The following is a 19,515-nucleotide window of genomic DNA, read 5'->3' on the forward strand; positions in this document are numbered from 1 at the left end:
GAAAAAAATTTGCTGTACTAAATGTCCCACTGTGATTTAAGATAAACTTCAAAAATAATTTAGTTCAATTTCTTCATTAGACATGAGTAGATTGATGATGAGAGAGACCTAATATCCATCCCCTGATTGTGGTTAGTTACAGAACTGGGGTAAGAACTCAGATTTCCAGTTTTCAAATCCAGTGCTCTTTTCACAAAATCACACTAAAATCCTTAAGCATAATTTAGACATAATTCAATCACCACATTGTTAACCATTTAGTAAAACTTACTTCTTTTTCTGGGTACAGAAGGTCAAAGAGTTTCATGACAGGGAGAAAGTCAGCTAGTGCATTTTTCTGAATACTTCCAGAAATGAACTGCAGGAGAACCCACATCAGATGATCTCTGCCTTTGATCAGTCCTCGCCCTGCTAACTGTAAAAGATGGTTAAATACATATCTACACAACTAAAGAGTTGGATGCAACATTTAAAGAAAAAAACAAAAAGAAGAAACCCTGCTTTCAGAATGTTAGCATCTAACTTTGGCATTTGCTAATTACTTAGTCTCAACTCAAGACACACCGTGGAAAGCCTTTTAAATTATTTTAATATAACATATATCTTTCCTCCCTGACCCCCACTAAAACTATACATATCAAAAATTAAATGTTTTAGGACATAATTAAGTTGATCACATGTGCATGAGAAACAAGTTTAATATGGGATAATTACCAAAAATATCTCATCAAAACATGAGGAATGCTTTATCATACACAAAAAATTTTAATTTAAAATTCTCAAGCTTCTCGGTTTTGGCTAAAATCAAATGTAATTTAAAATCCTTAAGGACTGGTTATCAAAAAAAACTTCTATACCTTTCCAAATGATGAACTTGTTACTATGGAAACACTTTCTCAGTTTTTGTTCTTGGCAAATTTCTATTTGTCCTTCAGTGCTAACTAGCTTCAAGATCTCTTTGATAAAGCCACCCCTATGTCTTTAATTGGGGCTCTTCATTCCCTTCAGGGAAACATTATTTCACTATGAAAACTATTAAATTATAATCAAATTGTTTATATCTTATCTTTCCACTAGTAAGGAGCTCACTGAGGGTCCTATAGTATCTTTTCCTCTTGTACTCCCTGATCTTTGCACTGCAAATATACAGAATGAATTACAAAACCCAGTGTCTATAATGATAAGAAAATGAAGCTAAGAAATCACACAGGCACTGTGCAGAACATGAGGTAGGACTCAGAACTTCTTCCAGGGCTGACATCACAAGACACTGTCCATGCCAGTCTAAAACATACTCATCAACAGGCGAAGCTCTCTAACAAAAGATTTAGTACTAACCTTTTGATGAAGAGAAAGGACCATATGTGGAAAACTTGCAAACTGGAAAAGCACAAAGAAAATGAGCTGACTCGAGAGATGCTGCCACAGGAGTTGGCTCGTTCCCCCATCATCAAACTTCTCCTCCGTCTCAGATCGCTCCATGGCGTAGACCACCAGATCCACCAACTGGTCCTCCAGCACAGGGCAGCGCTGCTTTTGCTGTAGGGCAGAGATTAAATACAGTATTCCAAAAGCCTCCTGGTTAGTTTCCCAAGTTTCCAGTTAATGGCCATTATTTGTAACAAGAGGCTGAGAAGCATGAAATGAAGTTGAACTTAAGACAGTTAAGGTTAGATTTAGTCTATTAAAGCTGCATGATGTTACATAATCACAGAGGATGAGTTTCATAAAAAAATTTTTTTTCAGGTCTCATACAAGACAGACTTCCCATTAACTTTTGACTTTCACTATAGACATTATTTCAATTTGACAAATGGCACAGCAGAGTATAAAATTTTGTTATTTATCCTTTGAAAGAAGTTAATTTAAAAGGCATATGAAATGGGGATACCAGTATTAACTTTGCAATCTAACTCAAAATATGAAAACCCTGGATTTCCAGGAATTAGATATTGTGATAAGAAAGCCAAGAAATGTGTGAATTTACTTTAAAGTAACCACCACAAGTTTACTCTATACACAGAGGTATACATAAATAGCTGCCAGACTACTCAATATTTGTTTTTCAATGTGTGTCACTGATTCTGATACTGAAATGGAAACTTCCTCAGCAAAAAATTGGTCTCAAAGTTCGTCTCTGCTCTTTTAGAAGTCAAACATAATGCAGCTTTAATTGTAAATTAGACTATTTTAAATTCTAAAACAAGAAAAAGAACTGAGTTTAAACACTAAAAATGAAAATGCAACTTCCCTTTCTAGAGGCAAAATGATTTATGCATTTTAAAGTGATTTAAAAATGTATACTTTTACCAAAAGATATATGTTAAGCCATACTTCATGCATTTTCATATTTCCTTTGTAAAATATATAATATGGCTTAATAGCCAGGCAATTAGATGCCTTTCTAGTGAATACAATTACTAATATACATGCTTTCCTTCTAAACTTTAGATGTAATTGTTCGTCTTTTGCCATGAAAAAGGGATATGATTTCTTTAAATTTAGGGGGGAAAATGCAAAATGGGGACGAATTTGGAAAAAAACAAAACATAATGAATAGCATCCCCTCTTTTGCATGCTCTTTGCCAGCTCCAAACTTGTAAAGCTTCAAGATAGCTGCACTTTCTTAAAGCATGCAAGTAAAACAAACGTCTATCCAAAACAGTAAGCATCAATGGTTGTTTCATATTTTTTTCCAAAAACACAATGCCATGTTCACAGTTCAACCACATTACAGTTTTACAAAGAGCAATAGTAACACCACCAGTTGAGACTACAGTACTTTTCCTCCAAATGTAATTATCATTATGAAGCAGAGCAAAGTGCAACGGACAACACTACAAACTATTTCTTAAGTCAGCATGCAAAACTACTGTGTACAGGGCTTGAAATTCACTAGTTCTGCCAACCACCAACAACCTAAGAAATGTGTCAGACAACACAAATTTAGAGTGAGGTCATTCAAAGTATACAAGAGTCAGAAAAATTTGTGAAAAGAAGTAAAGCCATTATTTCCAGTAGGAATTTTTCCATTAGTGGTGGGAATTTGCTTTTAGTTTGGAAACTAACCAATTTGTCACCTATTCCTCCATCCATGATGGTCTTTCATCAATCTGCTTTAGGAAAAAAGAGAAAACTAAATAAAATTGGTTTTAGCATCTGAGTCATTCAGGAGTTAACCTTTTTAATATGAGCTATTTGGTTTTTTTTAAAAAACTGGATTTTTACCTATATGTTTTAGGGGTGTAGTGATGGTCATACAGTTAATGATTTAAGGAGAAAAACCAAAAATATTAAGATTTTGACAAAGAAGGAAATTTAGTTAAAGCTGATGATATGTCCATATATACCACGACTCAAGATGAGCTCCAAATTTTCTGTAAAGAATTAAATCACTCAGGAATCTCTATGGTGCCTAACTGCCCCGGTGATGAGGGTGGCAGAACATCTCTCAGAATTAACTCTATATTTCCCAGGTATTTTTGGTTAAAGCCAAGGACATTTCTCAAACCAAGTTTAGGGATAACTTAAACATGTTTGTTTACTTGCCAATTTTAATAATACACCCTCCCCCCGCCAATAATCTGTGCTACTACTTTAGAATAGAAGTTTGGCTTTTGTTTTCAATTACTAAGGAATGTACTCTAAAATTAAGACTCTCCATCACATAGACTATTTTACAAAGTAGAACAAATGAAAATTTGCAAAGCAGTTAAATAATCTGTAAATAAAAGTTAATTATCAGTCACTAGGCTATAGTAATTCTGTAAGCCAATGGACACTATGTGTATGGTTACTCATAACTATTCTGAAACTTTTATAAATTTAAGTCTTCATTATGTAAGCATATAAGTTGAATTCGTTTACATTATTTCTATATGCATATTTTAACCTCTTTTAACAACATGAATCTAAATTCAATATTTTAACAATTCACATTCTGCATAATAGCTCAAATTATATTGGAGCATTTTAAATTTTCCGCTCTTACTAAAAAGCTTAAGCACTGAGAAACATTAACAGTAACCCTTACCCATGCCCCTGATTCTTTCCCATCATGACTTCAAACAGCAAATGATAAGGCTTTTTTCAGTCCTGAACATATTCTAGCTAAGTAGCCTCTGACATGTTTATATAACAGTTCTGGTACAGCTTTTGTGGTGAAATTTTAACATGTACTTAGGTGGACTTAATTAACTTTAAATAATTATTTCAGTGCTAGAAAACAAATTTTATTTAATCCTCACCCCATAATATTTTTTCCATTGATTTTCAGAGAGAGTGGAAAGGAGGGGGGAAGAGAGAGAGAGAGAGAGAGAGAGAGAGAGAGAGAGAGAGAGAGAGAGAGAGAAACATGGATGTAGAGAGACAACAATTGATTGCCTCCTCCTGCACGTGCCCCTACCGGGGCCGGGGTTTGAACCTGCAACCCAGATACCTGCCCTTGACTGGAATTGAACCCACGACCATTCCATGCGCAGACCGATGCTCTAACCAGTGAGCAATGCTGGCTAGAGATAGAAAATAATTTTAAAGTAATACCTATTCAGGATCAGCTGGGGAAAAAAATACCCTTTTGTATGTCATTTATTCTCTGCCAATAAGAACTGGAGCGCCGTGCCAGTTAATACCACTTTAATGGTGCCTTTCAAAGATAAACAGTGATTAGTCTAGTACTTCACTGTCACAGGGTAGCCAGAGTTCATACATCACCACACAAGAACTTGCTCTTATTCAGTAGAAAGAACACAAACTCGTGTACACACGTAAAACAGTATTCTTCCACTGTGAACATTTCACTTTGCTGGTCACAGAACTGGGCTATTTATGACCTTCTAAATGTGACCAATTTTAAGATAAAATATAGCCCAATTCCTACTGGAAAATGCAATATAGACAGCTCTTTAAAAGTTTCAAGCTTTCATTAATTACTGCATTGCTAGAGAAAGGACAAGAAAGTACAGTGCAGGATATAGTTTTGTAATGATAAAAGACGTGGTAAGATAACTTGCTTATTTTTAATCATATGCTTCTTATACTGTGTGTTCTCATTTTCTTTATTTTCCAGATGGTGAAAATAACATATCAAGTCAATTCAGCACATATCTTCCATCTACAAGTTCACTCACTACAGTTTTCTACAAAACAACTACTGATGAATCGTAAAGTTTTGACAATGTTTACACTTCAGTGGGACCAATAATAATAATGTTCTGTCAGCATTTCCATTATAAACTTTATTTTTTACGGATTTATGTCTTAGTCATAAACTTTTTTTAGGTTGAAACTTGTTATTAAAATGATTGGATCAGAGATACTCTTCTTTGTTTTGTCAATTTCTGGTTTGAGAAGAACTGCCCCCCAAAAGAAAGCAGCAAATGATAGCTAAGGCTATCTGGGGGAGGGTACCACTGCTATATTTATCCACCAACTGTAAAAAACTTGAGTTGTTGGATTTAAAGTTCATTGCAAAAATTAGTTTTAAGAAGCAGCATAAAGCATTCTTTCAAAGTTAACTAAATACTTACCTCTAACTCAAGTGAAAGTTGATCAGAATTAATGACTGTGTATTTAAGGTGTTAAATTGACAAACTGATTATATGAGGTAACTGTCATATACTGTGAAGCAGTTTCACTTTTCACATGTACAAAGGCTTGTTCAAACAAGGAAACTTGGTAAATTTTTCAGAAGAAAAAACTTAAAATAATAAGAGAGATACTGCTAACCAGGGTGAGGTTTGGCATGCAAAGTTTCAACACTGAGCAAGTTTTATGGCCAAGCTATATGTCCTTAAAAATAGGGCTTTATAAATGGAAGCACTGGCACAACCTTCACTATAGTATTGCAAACAGTAACGCTATTTTATATAGCCTAGACAAGAACGTCTTTTTAAAAGAAAAAAGCTGGTCTATTTAAATATGTTGGGCTCAAAAATTTTTAACAAAAATAATTGGAACCACTATTTTGCTTAAAGTCTCCAAGGTGAAAAGTCCGGGAACAGACTTGGGACTGCATAAGAGTTTGATTTATAAAGTTTGGCCACAGTGTCCTTCTCCCGCCTTAGGGGAGCGTCAGCTGAGAGGCGCTCACTCTAGGAGGACACATCGGGCAGAGACTGACAAGAAGGGTGTTCGTCAGGCAGGTGTGGGGTCACCTAAGAGTGTGACATTTCTTAGTCAATCCCCATGTTTCCAAAAAAAATCCTTCTCTGTATAAGGTTTACCACTCCAACTTTTAAAAGTAACGTATCTCTATTAAAGTGCTTTTTCTTTTCTTTGTTTTGTTTTTAATTTTTCTTTTTTAAGACAAAGCAACATAAGTATTTTTATTGATGTTGTTATTTGTTTCTGTTTTAAAAGTCTGGAAAGATAAAGGCCACCACAAATCTTTCCATCTCTAAAAATTCCACCAGGCTCACTTTAGCCCTAAAGTATGAAAAACAGTAAAATGGAGTGGGGAGAAAAACAACCCATCAAAAAAGTGACAGGCTTTATTGTGTGCCAGGTGTTGTCTCTTTGTTAAAAAGAAAAAAAATAAGGAAAACAAACACCAAAAACCAAAACCAAAAACAATCCACCAAAAACAACTCTCATATCCCAAGAAGAATTTGTTTTAGTGGCCTTGGTCTTAGCATGGTCCTGCCAATTTCAAGCCCCGACCATACATGAATTCTCTAAACGGAATCAGTGGCTACAAAGCGGCCAGCGTATCGTTAGTCACAATACAACAGTAAGGTTGTGAACATACCTGAGCAATGTTCAAGGTCTAGAGCATTGGAGGATGGGCAGGACAAGACAGGACAGAACAAAAATAAAGGAAGAAAAAAAGAAAAGACAAAACAGTGACTATGAGGCCAGTCTCAAGGAACCCAGAGTCAGCACAAACCCTCCCACATGTTAAACCACCAAAAACATATACCCACCCCCAAAAAAGTCAGCAATGAGGCCATGCTGAAGATACTATGGGTTATAAAAAAGGTCACCCAAACAACAACAAAAATAAAAAATTAGGGTTAAGTCATGTGTAGGTTTCTCTGGCAAAAGGTATACTTGAAACTGGCCTTATAGAAAAAAAAGCAATGCAAAATAAATCAACTTTCAAAATATCTCCTTTTTAATTTAAACATTCTGAAAGCAATATATATATATATGATAGGAACAATACATTGTTTAATAAATCATATATTTTTTAAAAATCACCAAATAGTTTTAACTGTTTTGCTCAGTTAGCTATAGCAAAGAAAAGAGAAAAGAATAGTGCAGATTTTACACAGAATTTACTAGGTTTCCATCACAGTACAGTACCTGCTTATTTAAACCTAGCATATTGCAGACCATATCCCTGGAATAAGGCTGCTCCAATACATATCTCAACAAAGCAGTCTGTGGTTCAAACAGATCCTTTAAAGAAAATAAAAAATAATTATTGCTTCAAGATTAAAGTAAATTCAAATAATTTGAAACTGGGATCAAAAAATCCTCTAAAGGCACTTGTTACCTGCACACTGTAGGCAGTATCTAGTAAAAAAAAAAAAAAAAAAAAAAAAAAATCATAGGATTTTAGTGCTCACTGAAATTAATCTATTCCATCCCTTATTTGATAAGGCAGAGGGACTTGCCCGAAGTCAGACAGAGTCTAAACTTAGAAAATGACTTCAGCTGGCCACATGAAAGTCTTGCGCTTCACTGTAAGGAAAGGATTTCCTGCTCAGAAATCAAATCAAAGAGAAGTGGAGGCAGTTTCCAATCACCTCACACAAGTGAAAACAAGCACTGTCTCCGAATTTGGAGAGGACAAATGACTTGGTAGCACAGGGTTTAAGAGTGGAGGTTCTGGCATCATATTGCCTGAGTTCAAATTCTGGTTCTACCACTTCCTACACATGTGCCTTAGTCAAGTTACTACTCATTTTGTGTCTCAGTTTCATCACCTGTAGAATGGAGATATTAAGATGATAGTTAAAAATAATAATTTCACAAAGTAAAGTTTTTAGAACACTGCCTGGCACATGGTAAGCACACAATAAATTCATCTGTTTTTGTTATTATTGCTATCATGATGAAAGTGAAAGTAAATTCCATTTAGTTTACCATATTTTCACGTTCCAAAATTTTCTGACGAATATGCCGAGAGCTCAGATTGTCACCTTACATTCACTATTTAACCCTCCTCACTTTTGAACAAATTTGCTAGTTACTCTACATATCAGTTTTGACATAAAACATGTACATGAACAATATCCAGCCCTCCCCATACCCTGCTCTGTTATCAATCCAACACCCAAAATAATATAATGATCTATCAAATCTCATTATAGAATTATGTTTTTACCTCATTTCATTTCACTAATATTTGTGGATTTTTCCCCTTTGTTTTCTATTCCACTTGTGTCCCGTCCCCCCTTTTTAAAAATCTAACAAATATGAGGCTCTCTCTCCAAATTTTAAAGACATTGCAAATTCAATTTTGGTCCTCCCTTTGTGAAGAATGAATGAAAACAAAGAATCAATTTAAAGTCAGTTTTCTAATTCCAAGTACTTTGCCAGAGGTGGACCACTGGAGCCTAAACATCTGAAATATCACAAACCAGAGTATACTGGAATCACACATTAAACCACACACTATCTTTCATTAAATATTTACTTCTTCAGCCCTGGCTGGGTAGCTCAATTGGTTGGAGCATTGTTCCGATACACCAAGGTTGTGGGTTCGGTCCTCAATCAGGGCACACAGAAGAATCAATCAATGAATGCATAAATAAGTGGAACAACAAATCAATGTATGTCTGTCTCTCTCTAAAACAAAAATCAATAAATAAAAATTTTAAATAAATATTTACTTCTCTAGTCTATGACGAGATGACAATTTAGCATCACACATATATTACAGGGTGAAGGCTGTTAGGCCAAAAGTTCCATTATTTAGCAACATACCTTATCATATGGCAGCAGGCCTTTCAAAGGAAAACGAAGAGTTGCAGGATCCAATTTCCATGAATTACACATGGCACCTGAGTTATTTACAACTGGCAGAAGGCTGCAGCGGCCTGTATGTATTACAAAAAAGGTTTTTAAGTAAGTGTTAACACAATACTGGTCCTTCATTCACTCTACAAATATTTAATGAACATCTGTGCCAAACCAGATGCGGGTTTAAAAAATGTCTGAATTGGATGAAAATTTGGAAACTGTCTTTGATTACTTTTAGTCCAGGTGGCTGGAGACCAATACATAAGATTGTGAACATACTGTGGGCCTGAAGGTGTCCACAAAGTCTGATACCAATTTGTACAGGCCTTCCAAACTCAAATATGTTGCATTTGTCCAAGTATCTAGGACAGAGGTCAGCAAACTATAATCCATGGGTCAATTCCAGCTTGCTACCTATTTTTGTGAAGTTTAGTCAATCGCACTTCCTATGAGCCTGGTGCTATTCTGCAGACTGAAATACAAAAATAAACTAAATAAATGGTTCACTGATGCTTTTGCACTGCCATGGCAGAACTGAGTAGCTGCAACAGATTGAATAGCCCACAGAACCCAAAGTATTCACTGTATCACCATTTACAGAAAAAGTTTGCAGAACTTTCTATTATAGCGTCAACATGATTGACTTCAAGCATGATGTCCCTAGAGGCCTTAGTTGTAGCATATGACTACCAGCACATATATCTAACTGCCACTTGGATGGCTCATGGGTACGACAAGCTCAACAAGTATTAAATTGAACTCATCATCATCCTTCTCAAACCCACATTATTTCAATAATTCATTAAATGATATAAATATCCACTCAGTTACAAAAGCTAGAAGCCTGAGAATCATCTGTATGGTGTTTATTTTGTTTATTTTTGAGTTTCAGTCTGCAGAATAGCCCCGGCTCATAGGAAGTGCTATTGACTAAATAATGGTCTATATTCCCAGACAGACCGAGGCCAACATGATGTCTAGAAATAATTCAGGAATATATATGCGCACTGCAAACACTGCCAAATCACATGCTTATTTTTAAAAGAAAATCTGAGAATCTAACAAAACATGAAAAAATAGAAAATAAAATAAGTGAAATAGAGAGCAAAGATGTGAATTGAAATGGGCTAAAAGAGCCTGATAGTTTTGCGTATTGTGGACACGGAGCGACAGGTCTGTAATGATATTCAGTTGGGTAGAGATTCCACGATGCTTTACTAGCTCTATTCAAAATTCCCTCTAAGCACCAGGATATACATCTAGGATGGTTCTGTTTGAAGCTTAGACCCAGTCCAGACATTTGCTCTTCCCTCCCTTCATTCAGCACAAAATACCTGAAAACAAGTCAAAGGCTAGTAAGCTCTAGAGCAGTGGTTCTCAACCTTCCTAATGCCGCGACCCTTTAATACAGTTCCTCATGTTGTGGTGACCCCCAACCATAAAATTATTTTCGTTGCTACTTCATAACTGTAATTTTGCTACTGCTATGAATCGTAATGTAAATATCTGATATGCAGGATGTATTTGGGTGACCCCTGTGAAAGGGTCGTTCGACGCCCCCCCCCCCCAAGGGGTCGCGACCCACAGGTTGAGAACCGCTGTCCTAGAGTTACAAAATGACAAGCCACCAAGACATGTGTAAGACACTGTCAACTTTGTTCCATAGTCAGATCATTCAAAACCACACACTGTTTAGTATATTTTAAATTACAGTCCTACCACAAATGGAGTTTATCCTTGCTGTGGGCCTGAAGGTATCCACAAAGTCTGATACTAGGTTTCCAAGTAACTAAAAACAAAACAAAAAAACAAGCAAGTATAAAATCAAGACTGCTCTGAATATACTGATCATTTACATAAAATGAGGTAACATGTAAAGGTTTAGTATAAAGCCTGGCACATTGGAACTACTCGAAGGTTGGTGTTCTTTTGCTTCCTTCTAAACAATTACTTACCAGTTCCTCTGCCTCTGAATTAGGCCAAGTGATACCACAATGTCCTTAGCTATTTGATAAAGCTATGTATATTTTATCACGTGATATATAAACTGTGGCAACAGGACAGCAGAGGAATGAAACAGAAAATAATGATACCCAGACAGTGTGGCACAATGGGCTATGAACCCACTGAAATTCGACCTATGAACCTGGAGGTCATGGTACAATTCTGGTCAGGGCACGTGCCTGGGTTTCTGGCTCTAACCCCAGTAGGGGGCATGCAGGAGGCAGCCAATCAATGATTCTCTCTCATCATTGATGTTTCTGTCTCTCTCCCTCTCCCTTCCTCACTGAATCAATAAAAATATATTTTAAGATATATATATATATATATATGTATTGATAAAAAAGACATAGCACCTAAGGATAAAATTAAGCATTTTAAAAATAAGCACAAAAAAGGTTAACATAACTATTTTTTATAAAAAATGCTATTAAAAATTTGGGGAAATATCAAATTTACCCAGTGTGGAAGTTTTCCCTCAGGATACAGTTTTCTGATCTCTGTGACTGCAAAATAGGCTGGTAACAAACAGGCATTTCTTTCCAAGATATATGCTATAACCTGAGAAAAATAAAAGGGCAATATTGTTATTCTTGACTAGTCCTACAGATGAGCCCTTTAATGCAACAATAACAATATATTAAAAAGTAGACATATTACTTCAGTAATTTATTGGCTTTAAACTATAGCACAAAGGAATTCACTTATATGTGAAGAATCTCTAAAAATGAAGATTAATAAACAATGGAACGACTGCTGATGGTTAATAAATAACATTGAAAATGCTTTAAATATTATTAGACTCCAATAGGAGAGCAAGAGACCAATGAGACCAATGTAACAATTCTTGCAAAAAGCACAATGAACTTTTACATGGTCCATAGTCTGACATCTTATAATGGTTGGAAGTACTTTAACATCTATATTACTGTTTTTTATAATTAAAAATCATGAATCAAAATATCAAAAGTAAAATAGCATCCTTAAAACTAAGTGATTTAAGGTTCCCCAGGAGACTTCCAACCAGGGGAGCGATGGGCAGCAGCTAATATCCCCCCACCCCCTGAACCTGTCTCCAAGGCCCCTTTTCTCTGACTTTCAATGAGCCAAAGCAGCCCGACCGAGGCTCTATCCTATTGCTCCCTTGTTTCACTGTCCCCAGCTTTAATAAATGTACTCTCAAAAAAAGGTGATTTTTGTAGAAGTAAACAAATGGAACATTCCACAAGTTACCATGAGTTTTAAAAGCACAGAACTGCATGTAACTATTTTTTGAGGCTATGATCAAGGTTTAAATTACCTCTCTTGCTGTTAGAAGCTGCTGTACAACAGCTGAGCTCACTGTATTGGGAATTGTCAAGATTTTCTCCAAAATCACTTTTAAGAGATCTCGAACACCCTGATATAAGAAAAAATCCATAGGTTAAAATTGAGTAATGTCCCCCTGTGCCAAACATCTAAAGGTTTCAAGATTAGACACTCATAAAAAAGTTCCCTTCAAAACCACATCTCAATTCTTCTAAATGAGAGCTAATATTCAAGTCCCTAACATTAACCCAAGAGATAAGTCATGCTCCAAAATAGAATTCTAAAGAATGCCTTATCATATCAATCAACAAAGAAAGTTACTAATAAATAAAAATTAAACTTTCCACACTCTGCTAAACTTGTTTGAGCTTCAGAACACAAGTTTGTGGTCAAAAAAAGCTTGATTTGGGTTTACAGACAAAAATATATTTGAATAGAACTTGAAAATAATCTGAAAATATGAACAAAAATATTAAACTTTCTGGCAGATGACCCTTTCTGCTCACTCTCTTTGGCATTTCTAACTTTATTCTCCATTCTCATCCATCACATACTCCTTCAAATTTACCCTACAAGGTTATTCTGTTAATCATTCATCCCCTTATACTATTACAAGTTGATTTATTTCAGAGCAGAATCTGATACACAGAGAAGAAATTTCATTCAATATACATTTATTGAATATAAACTATGTGACGAATCTTGTAAAAAAGATAGAGAAAATATATAAATGAGAGAAATCAGAAACCATTATAAAGTGCAGTGTAAATAAAAAGTAAAAACTGCATATTAACCTAAGGAAACTGAAATAAGTAGAAAAATAACCAGAAAAAACTTCTTACAATAAATTTTGTATCAAATCATAATTCAAATAAATAATTATCAACTAACTCATTTTAGATTACAGAAAATACAGAAATAAAGCACAGGGTCAGGTGTTGATAATTCTTTCAAAAAGAAAAATAACAGCCTTGGCCAATGTGGATAAATGGTTAGAGCATCGGCCAGCGAACCAAAGGATCTTGGGTTCAATTCCCCCGTTAAGGGCACATACCTGGTTTGCAGGTTTTATCCCCGTCCCATTCGGGGCATGTGCAGGAGGCAACCAATCGATGTCTCTCTCCCTTCCTTCTCCTCCCCTTCCTTCTCCTCCCCTCCCTTTCTTCCACTCTAAAAACAAACAAAAACAAAACAACAAAAATGAAAAGAAAAAAAAATCAATGGGAAAAATATCCTTGGGTGAGAATTAACAATAAAAAAAAAATGTTGTGTTCCTCCTCATTAGCATGGTAAAGAATTTAAAAAAAAAAGAGGGGAAAAAAGAGAAAAATAACAAAAGTGGCTTGAATGAAGCAGAATGGCTTTTGCAGCTATTGAAATACTGCAATATGAGACACAATTAGAAAGTATATGCTGTTGTTTTTGGGTAAGAGCAGAGCGCTAAAGATACTAATTAAGAAAGGACACCTGTGCAAGGAAGGTCAAGGTAAAGGTGAAGTAGGGCTTGCTCCCTCCATCAGTTGATGACTACATCCCTTCTCAGTTCTACACACTGCTCCTCTGTGCTTTCATTTGAAAAGGGCCCCAAATTCATAAGATCTGTGGCATGAAGAAACCCAAAGTCTGCTTGGCAACTTCCTGACTCATCATAAAAACATAGTAGCCACCTGCATTTTTATGTTGGGGAGTGCAGGGAGCTGAGGGAAACATTTTAAATCCTTTTAGGAAATGAGCAACACAAAGTAAGTTTTGTAAATGCTTCGACTTAATTTCTCCCATCTGAAATTAAGATATTTACAACTGAAAAATTAATCTTGCCTGACAGCGGTTACTTTTTATAATTAGTAAAAAAAAAAAAAAAAGATACCTTATAATCCACTCCACCAATTATTTTCCGAACCAGTTTAAAAGTTAGGGCCCAAAGTTGTGTTCTTTCCCATTCAAGAGTATCACTGTTTATCAGGGATTCACAAACCATCCTAGGAAAGAAACCAACAACATTCCAATTATAAGACAGAATTTTACAAGTTCTCTAGTAGCCAAGGTCTGTATACTCTGGCTACTATATTTGTCCCAGTAAGTATTTTTCATAAAAGCGTGTTATTATTCAAGCACACTTTTTAAAAGTATGTACAGTATTTTATAGATTTTACTTGTATGAAAGAATAAACACAAAGCAGGACTAAATAGTACTCTGTATTTTAACTAGAAAGAAATCTAAACACAGATGGTTAAATGTTTACCATCTATCAGCTTGCGGCAGACTGTATTTTTTCCAAGATGGCTGCAACAAGATTTTGGATCCTTATGTTCCTCTGAAATGTGAGATTGATATTCTGCCCGGAAGAGGTTGGGGGAGAGTCTACCTCCTCTTCCCTTAAATCTGGACAGGCCTCGGACCATGGCAAAAGGATTCTGTATGACTTCCAAAGCAAGACGATACCGCTTTGGCCTGGCCCTCTTTTGAATGCTTGCCCTTACAGTCCACCATGCTTTGAGAAAGTCCAGGTCACACAGAGAGGGCATGTGCGGGCTCCAGCCAACAGACCCAACTGAGGTCCCAGATGATAGCCCGGCATCAATCACCAAACATACGAATGGAGAAGCCTTTGTCATGACTGCAGTCCCAGCTACCATCTGACTATAAGAATGAGACCCTGAGAAAAACTGCCTCGTAAGCCCAATCAACCACCATGATTGTTAGTAATAAAATGATTATTACTGTTTTAGAGGATGGTGTTTAAGTGCAGCAAATGTTAACTAGAACAAGCTCATTAAAGTGAGTGATTTTAACCCCTGAGCTGAAAGGCAAAGCCAGTCTGTTTCTGAGCCTCTAACTTCACAACTCTAAGAATACTGTACCCTAGCCCTGGCTGGGTAGCTCAGTGGCTAGAGCGCCATCCCGCTATGCCAAGGTTTCGAATTTGATCCCAGGTCAGGATACATACAAGAATCAACCAATGAATGCATAAATAAGTGGAACAACACATTGATGTTTTTTTCTCACTCTCTAAAAAAAAAAAAAGAAAAAAGCAATCAAAATTTTTTAAAAAGAATACTGTATCCTAGAAACTAAAACGTGAGGTATTATGAAGGATTGTTTTTGTTCTTTTTAATTTTTATTTGTTGATTTTAGAGAGAGGGAAGGAGAGAGAGAGTGGGAGAAATATCAATTTGTTGTTCTACTTATTTATGTATTCACTGGTTGATTCTTTTATGTGCCCTGATGGGGGATTGAACCCACAACCCTGGCATAGCGGGACATTACTCTAACCGAGCCACCTTGCCAGGGTTTAAGGATTGCTTATTGAACCTAACTTCCTACTTCATTTCCTTATCCTTTTACAACAACAATTTCGATCAATTTCCAAACATTAATAAAAAAATAATAATTCTTTGGATTGCTTACACCCACCAATAAACATACCTGGGTGGAAGAAGACCAGTCTCAACTGCCATTGCTAAGCAGTCATAAAGAAAAGAAATTCTTTTAGGACTATGCTGGCCATGAATGAATTTAACGATCCATTGGATGCACTGTACATGAGATTCCTGGAAAATTAGAAAATGATTATATTTTAAGTCTAAAGTTATATCTTGTAACTAACAAACAACTAATACTACACACCTGAGAGTACTGCATATCAAGACTATGAATGAGATACTCTACTATAAGCATTCATTGATAAAGACAATTTAAAAAAAAAAATCGGACTTAGCATTTCAGTTATATTAAGCATAAAACCTTACAGTTATATAAATTAAAATCCCCACCATTTTTATTTCATGGGACCTCTAAAAGAAGTAAGATATCATTAACATATTTGTGGTTAACAGAAAACTCTAATACAGATTATAAGCAGTAACCTATTTAATGGCAAATAGAAATATTCCTATCACTGGGGGTGGGGGGGCGGGCAAGGGGGGAAATCATTATGGGTAAATATATCAGCCTCATGAAATTTAGTGTAAATCTAATCCCTAAGAGCCAAAAATGAATCCAATGACATAGCAAATTTCTGGATTCATACAGCTTTCAATATGATACAGAAATGAAGTGCGATATCGAAGCCTGTCTTCTAGGATATCCTCAAGAATCGCCCATGTCCTGTTCCTCTGCACAACCACTGTCCCTCATACATACTTCTATTGTTGAACATATGCTGATTTAGAAATATCTATTTTCTTCCTGGCTCCCCCGGAAGAATATAATCTTCTTGAAGACAAGGGCCATACCTTAACCTCATACAATATACCCTCTAAATATACTTCCAAGAATTTGTTCTGTGTCTGTATATAATATTATTCATTCTGCATTGTTTAAGGTAGGAAAGATAAGAAGCAACTTCAATGTCAGTTAGTAGGAGACTGGTTAAATAAAGGAAGGTACAGCCATAACATAGAATATTATGCTGTAAGAAAGGAGGGCAGAAAACTTAACTTTTAGTGGATTGCTATAGAATTACTTTCTTAAGCAGAATTTTTAAGGGGGAAAAAAGCAAGGTGGAAATGAACTGTGTACATAGTATATGACCAGTCTGTAAAAATGATTCTCCATGCACAAAATACTTCTGGAAGGAAACAAACTGAGCACACTGGTTGCAGAGAGAACACTTTTAAGAAGTGAATGTATTGCCACTATGTGATCCACGTCTGAGTAGCAAGTCTTACCACCAGCGCCTCAACTGCACGCATTTCCCTACCGATAATGACCCATGAGAAGAAAAGGCACTACTGGCACACACTCCTAAAGGACCACATATTTTGCCTTTTTCAGGGATACATTTCCTGGTGACTGTTCTTTGTTACTAAGTGTTACTATTCTTTTCCTCGCTTTTCTTCTATCTTTATATCCCTATTATAAAAGCATGCACCCTGACTGTGGCATTGCTGTATCTTTACATTAGTGGTAGCTTCATTACGCTGTGCCAGTTGTTTTGTTGAGAAAATGAATGAAGTTTTTAACCTTTATAATCCCTAAAAGGGCTGTTTTCAAAGGCACCAAGTCAATCTGAACGGGGTGGAAATGGTATTACATAGATAGCCTAACACGGGGCCGGTTCTTAACATCTCAGGCAGCGCTGTCATCACCTTGGCTTCCCAAGATACGGCTTCTCCACTGGAAGGACACAAGCCGGAACAAGTGGGGGCCAGAACGGACAAACACAAGCTGATGACAATGTTACCGCTCGCTTCCCGGAAAAACCCCAACACCAACATCAAAGTAAATGTAAAAAAGAAGAAGAAGAAGGGGTCAAAAATCAGCAGCAGTTCTCACCGGAGGAAGCCCACCCCAGAACTGCCTGAAGGCCCCCAGGCAGCTGAGCAGTTTTGTCTTCTCATCTTCAGGAGTGTCCATAAACATCCTAGGAACAAAAGCCACATTGCTGACGCCGTCTGAAAAAGGTCATTCGACATAAGTGACTCCACTACAACAGTGGGTCTGACAAACCCGCCAGGCGAAAACTACGCAAAACCTTACAGATACGATCACGTAAAAAACGCCGGAATCTGCCATGCAGATACTCACCCCGGGAAAGCCTCCTCTATAATTTCCGTTTTCTGTAGAACAAACAAACAAAAGAAAACGCTGTGAATTAAATGTAAAAGAATGCGCAGGAGGGGCCTCCTCGAGCCAAGGACTCGGGGTAACGCGGGCGAGTCCTCCTCCCGGGCCGCGGCCGAGCGGACCCCGCCCGTCACCGCGGCGCTGGGGTTCCAGGACCCGGAGCCGCTCCGCACTTTGAGGGTCGCGGGCCCCGCACGCAAGCACCGCCTCGCCGCCAAGGCGCGGGGGGGGGGGGGGGGGGAGGGCCGCTTCCGGGCCCCGCCGCCCCCGGCCCCCGCCTGGCGCCGCCGTCGCCCCGGGCCCCTGGCCCTGCCACTCACCACCACCTCCTCAAAAATGCTCTGGAGCTGCGTCTCCATCTGCACCATCGCCCCGCCTCCCGCGGGCGCCCGGCTCGCGGCCCGGGATGCGGCCCGAGCTCCGGCCACGGACCCGCAGAGGGCGGAGACGCCGCGGGGATCCGCGGGGAGACGGGCTCGCTTTCCACTCCCGCGCTCGGCGGAATCCCCCGTGGGGCCCAGCCAACCACCGGGGCCGGACGGAAGCGCCGGGAAGTGCCTGGTGTTCCCTGATCACCAAACGCCCAGAAACCAGGGCGCCAGCAGATGGTTCCGCCGGAGGGGAAGGGCGGCTCGCGAGCTAGACCCTAGCGCCCCCCAGTGGAGCCTCGAACCTAAGTCACGCCAAGGTGTTGTGGGCTGAGGCCGCCCCCTCCTGGCCGGAGCGGGAATTGCTCATAGAGCCTACCTTTGCCGGATGGGCTCCAATACTGCCTGCAGAAGGAGCAGTGCCCCTTAAGCTGATTGTACCATTTGATAAGCTGTAATCCTTCCATCCTTGTTAAATAATGATCCCTGCACTATAATTGTGTGATCAAAGACAGCCTTTTGGGACGGTGGGTGGGAGGTGATCAACCAAGGAACTTGTATGTATACATGCATAACCCAGGGACAAAGACAATAGAGTGGTAAAGGCCTGGGGAGGAGGGGGGCAAGGGTGGGCTAGAGGGGTCAATGGGGGGACATAGGTAATACTTTCAACAATAAATAGTTATTTAAAAAAACAACATAAAACAATAAATATTTTTAAAAAGACAAAGACAGCCTTTAAAATATTATTTATTTATCTTTACTTTATAAACATTTATCTTTAATTATTTATACTAGATATTTCCTGCATGGTATGTCTCCTCAGCCATTGTCCACAGGACTCTGAAAAGCTGAAGGAATAATCAGGTGCAGACTCAAGGCCGGCTTTCTCTCCAACGCTGTGGAAAGAGCAGTACATCAGGGGCAGAGCCCTATGTTCCTCTAGGCCACCTGGGCAGAGCCCTGGGAAGACGGACCTCCCAGGGGTACCCACGTTGGACAGCCTTTCTATTCTCTAGGCCAGCGCTAACTTAGGACCTGATAAATGCTCAATCATATTACCCATTATTTTCACAACCCCACTTGCTTGATCCCTGAGTCAGCCAACCATTGAAATTTCAGTTCCCCCCACTAATCAGAAAACAAACCATGTTAGTTTATTAACTAGGGTTAGTCTTGTTAACCCTAGAAACCCATCTCTGACCAACAACTCCTTTTAACTTTTGCCTTTGTAAACTGTAGTATCGCCTCCATTTTGGAATGTATTCTTGGTTTGCATTAAGGGCAAATCATTATCTG

General features: G+C 37.9%; 1 protein-coding gene and 1 non-coding gene across 20 annotated transcripts in view; both read right to left on the minus strand.

The window, feature by feature from the left end:
- MED23 (mediator complex subunit 23) overlaps positions 1-18,386 on the minus strand; it is a 69,158-nt gene extending 50,772 nt beyond the window's left edge. For 11 of the 19 annotated variants that reach the window (XR_004968992.1, XR_004968988.1, XR_004968989.1 and 8 more), the window contains exons 1-13: positions 18,169-18,385; positions 17,810-17,841; positions 17,558-17,645; positions 15,707-15,831; positions 14,147-14,258; positions 12,272-12,370; positions 11,431-11,532; positions 10,690-10,759; positions 8,935-9,047; positions 7,306-7,401; positions 6,749-6,766; positions 1,339-1,539; positions 272-415 (exon numbers count right to left, since the gene is read on the minus strand). Coding sequence is in view for 13 of the 19 variants with exons in the window: in XM_036318202.1 (XP_036174095.1) it covers positions 272-415; positions 1,339-1,539; positions 6,749-6,766; positions 7,306-7,401; positions 8,935-9,047; positions 10,690-10,759; positions 11,431-11,532; positions 12,272-12,370; positions 14,147-14,258; positions 15,707-15,831; positions 17,558-17,645; positions 17,810-17,841; positions 18,169-18,216 (1,248 nt within the window). In the remaining 6 variants the exon portion in view is untranslated. Of the gene's footprint in view, positions 1-271; positions 416-1,338; positions 1,540-6,748; positions 6,767-7,305; positions 7,402-8,934; positions 9,048-10,689; positions 10,760-11,430; positions 11,533-12,271; positions 12,371-14,146; positions 14,259-15,706; positions 15,832-17,557; positions 17,646-17,809; positions 17,842-18,168 lie in introns of all 19 variants that reach the window. The other 8 variants (XM_036318206.1, XM_036318207.1, XM_036318208.1 and 5 more) reach the window with 7 other exon arrangements.
- A 626-nt stretch (positions 18,387-19,012) lies between these two features.
- Positions 19,013-19,215, minus strand: LOC118660856. Its single transcript, XR_004969053.1, has one exon. It is a non-coding gene; the product is annotated as a small nucleolar RNA SNORA73 family (small nucleolar RNA).
- Positions 19,216-19,515: the final 300 nt, after the last annotated feature.

The sequence above is a fragment of the Myotis myotis genome, unplaced genomic scaffold, assembly GCF_014108235.1.
Source record: "Myotis myotis isolate mMyoMyo1 unplaced genomic scaffold, mMyoMyo1.p scaffold_m19_p_7, whole genome shotgun sequence".
Lineage (NCBI taxonomy): Eukaryota > Metazoa > Chordata > Mammalia > Chiroptera > Vespertilionidae > Myotis > Myotis myotis.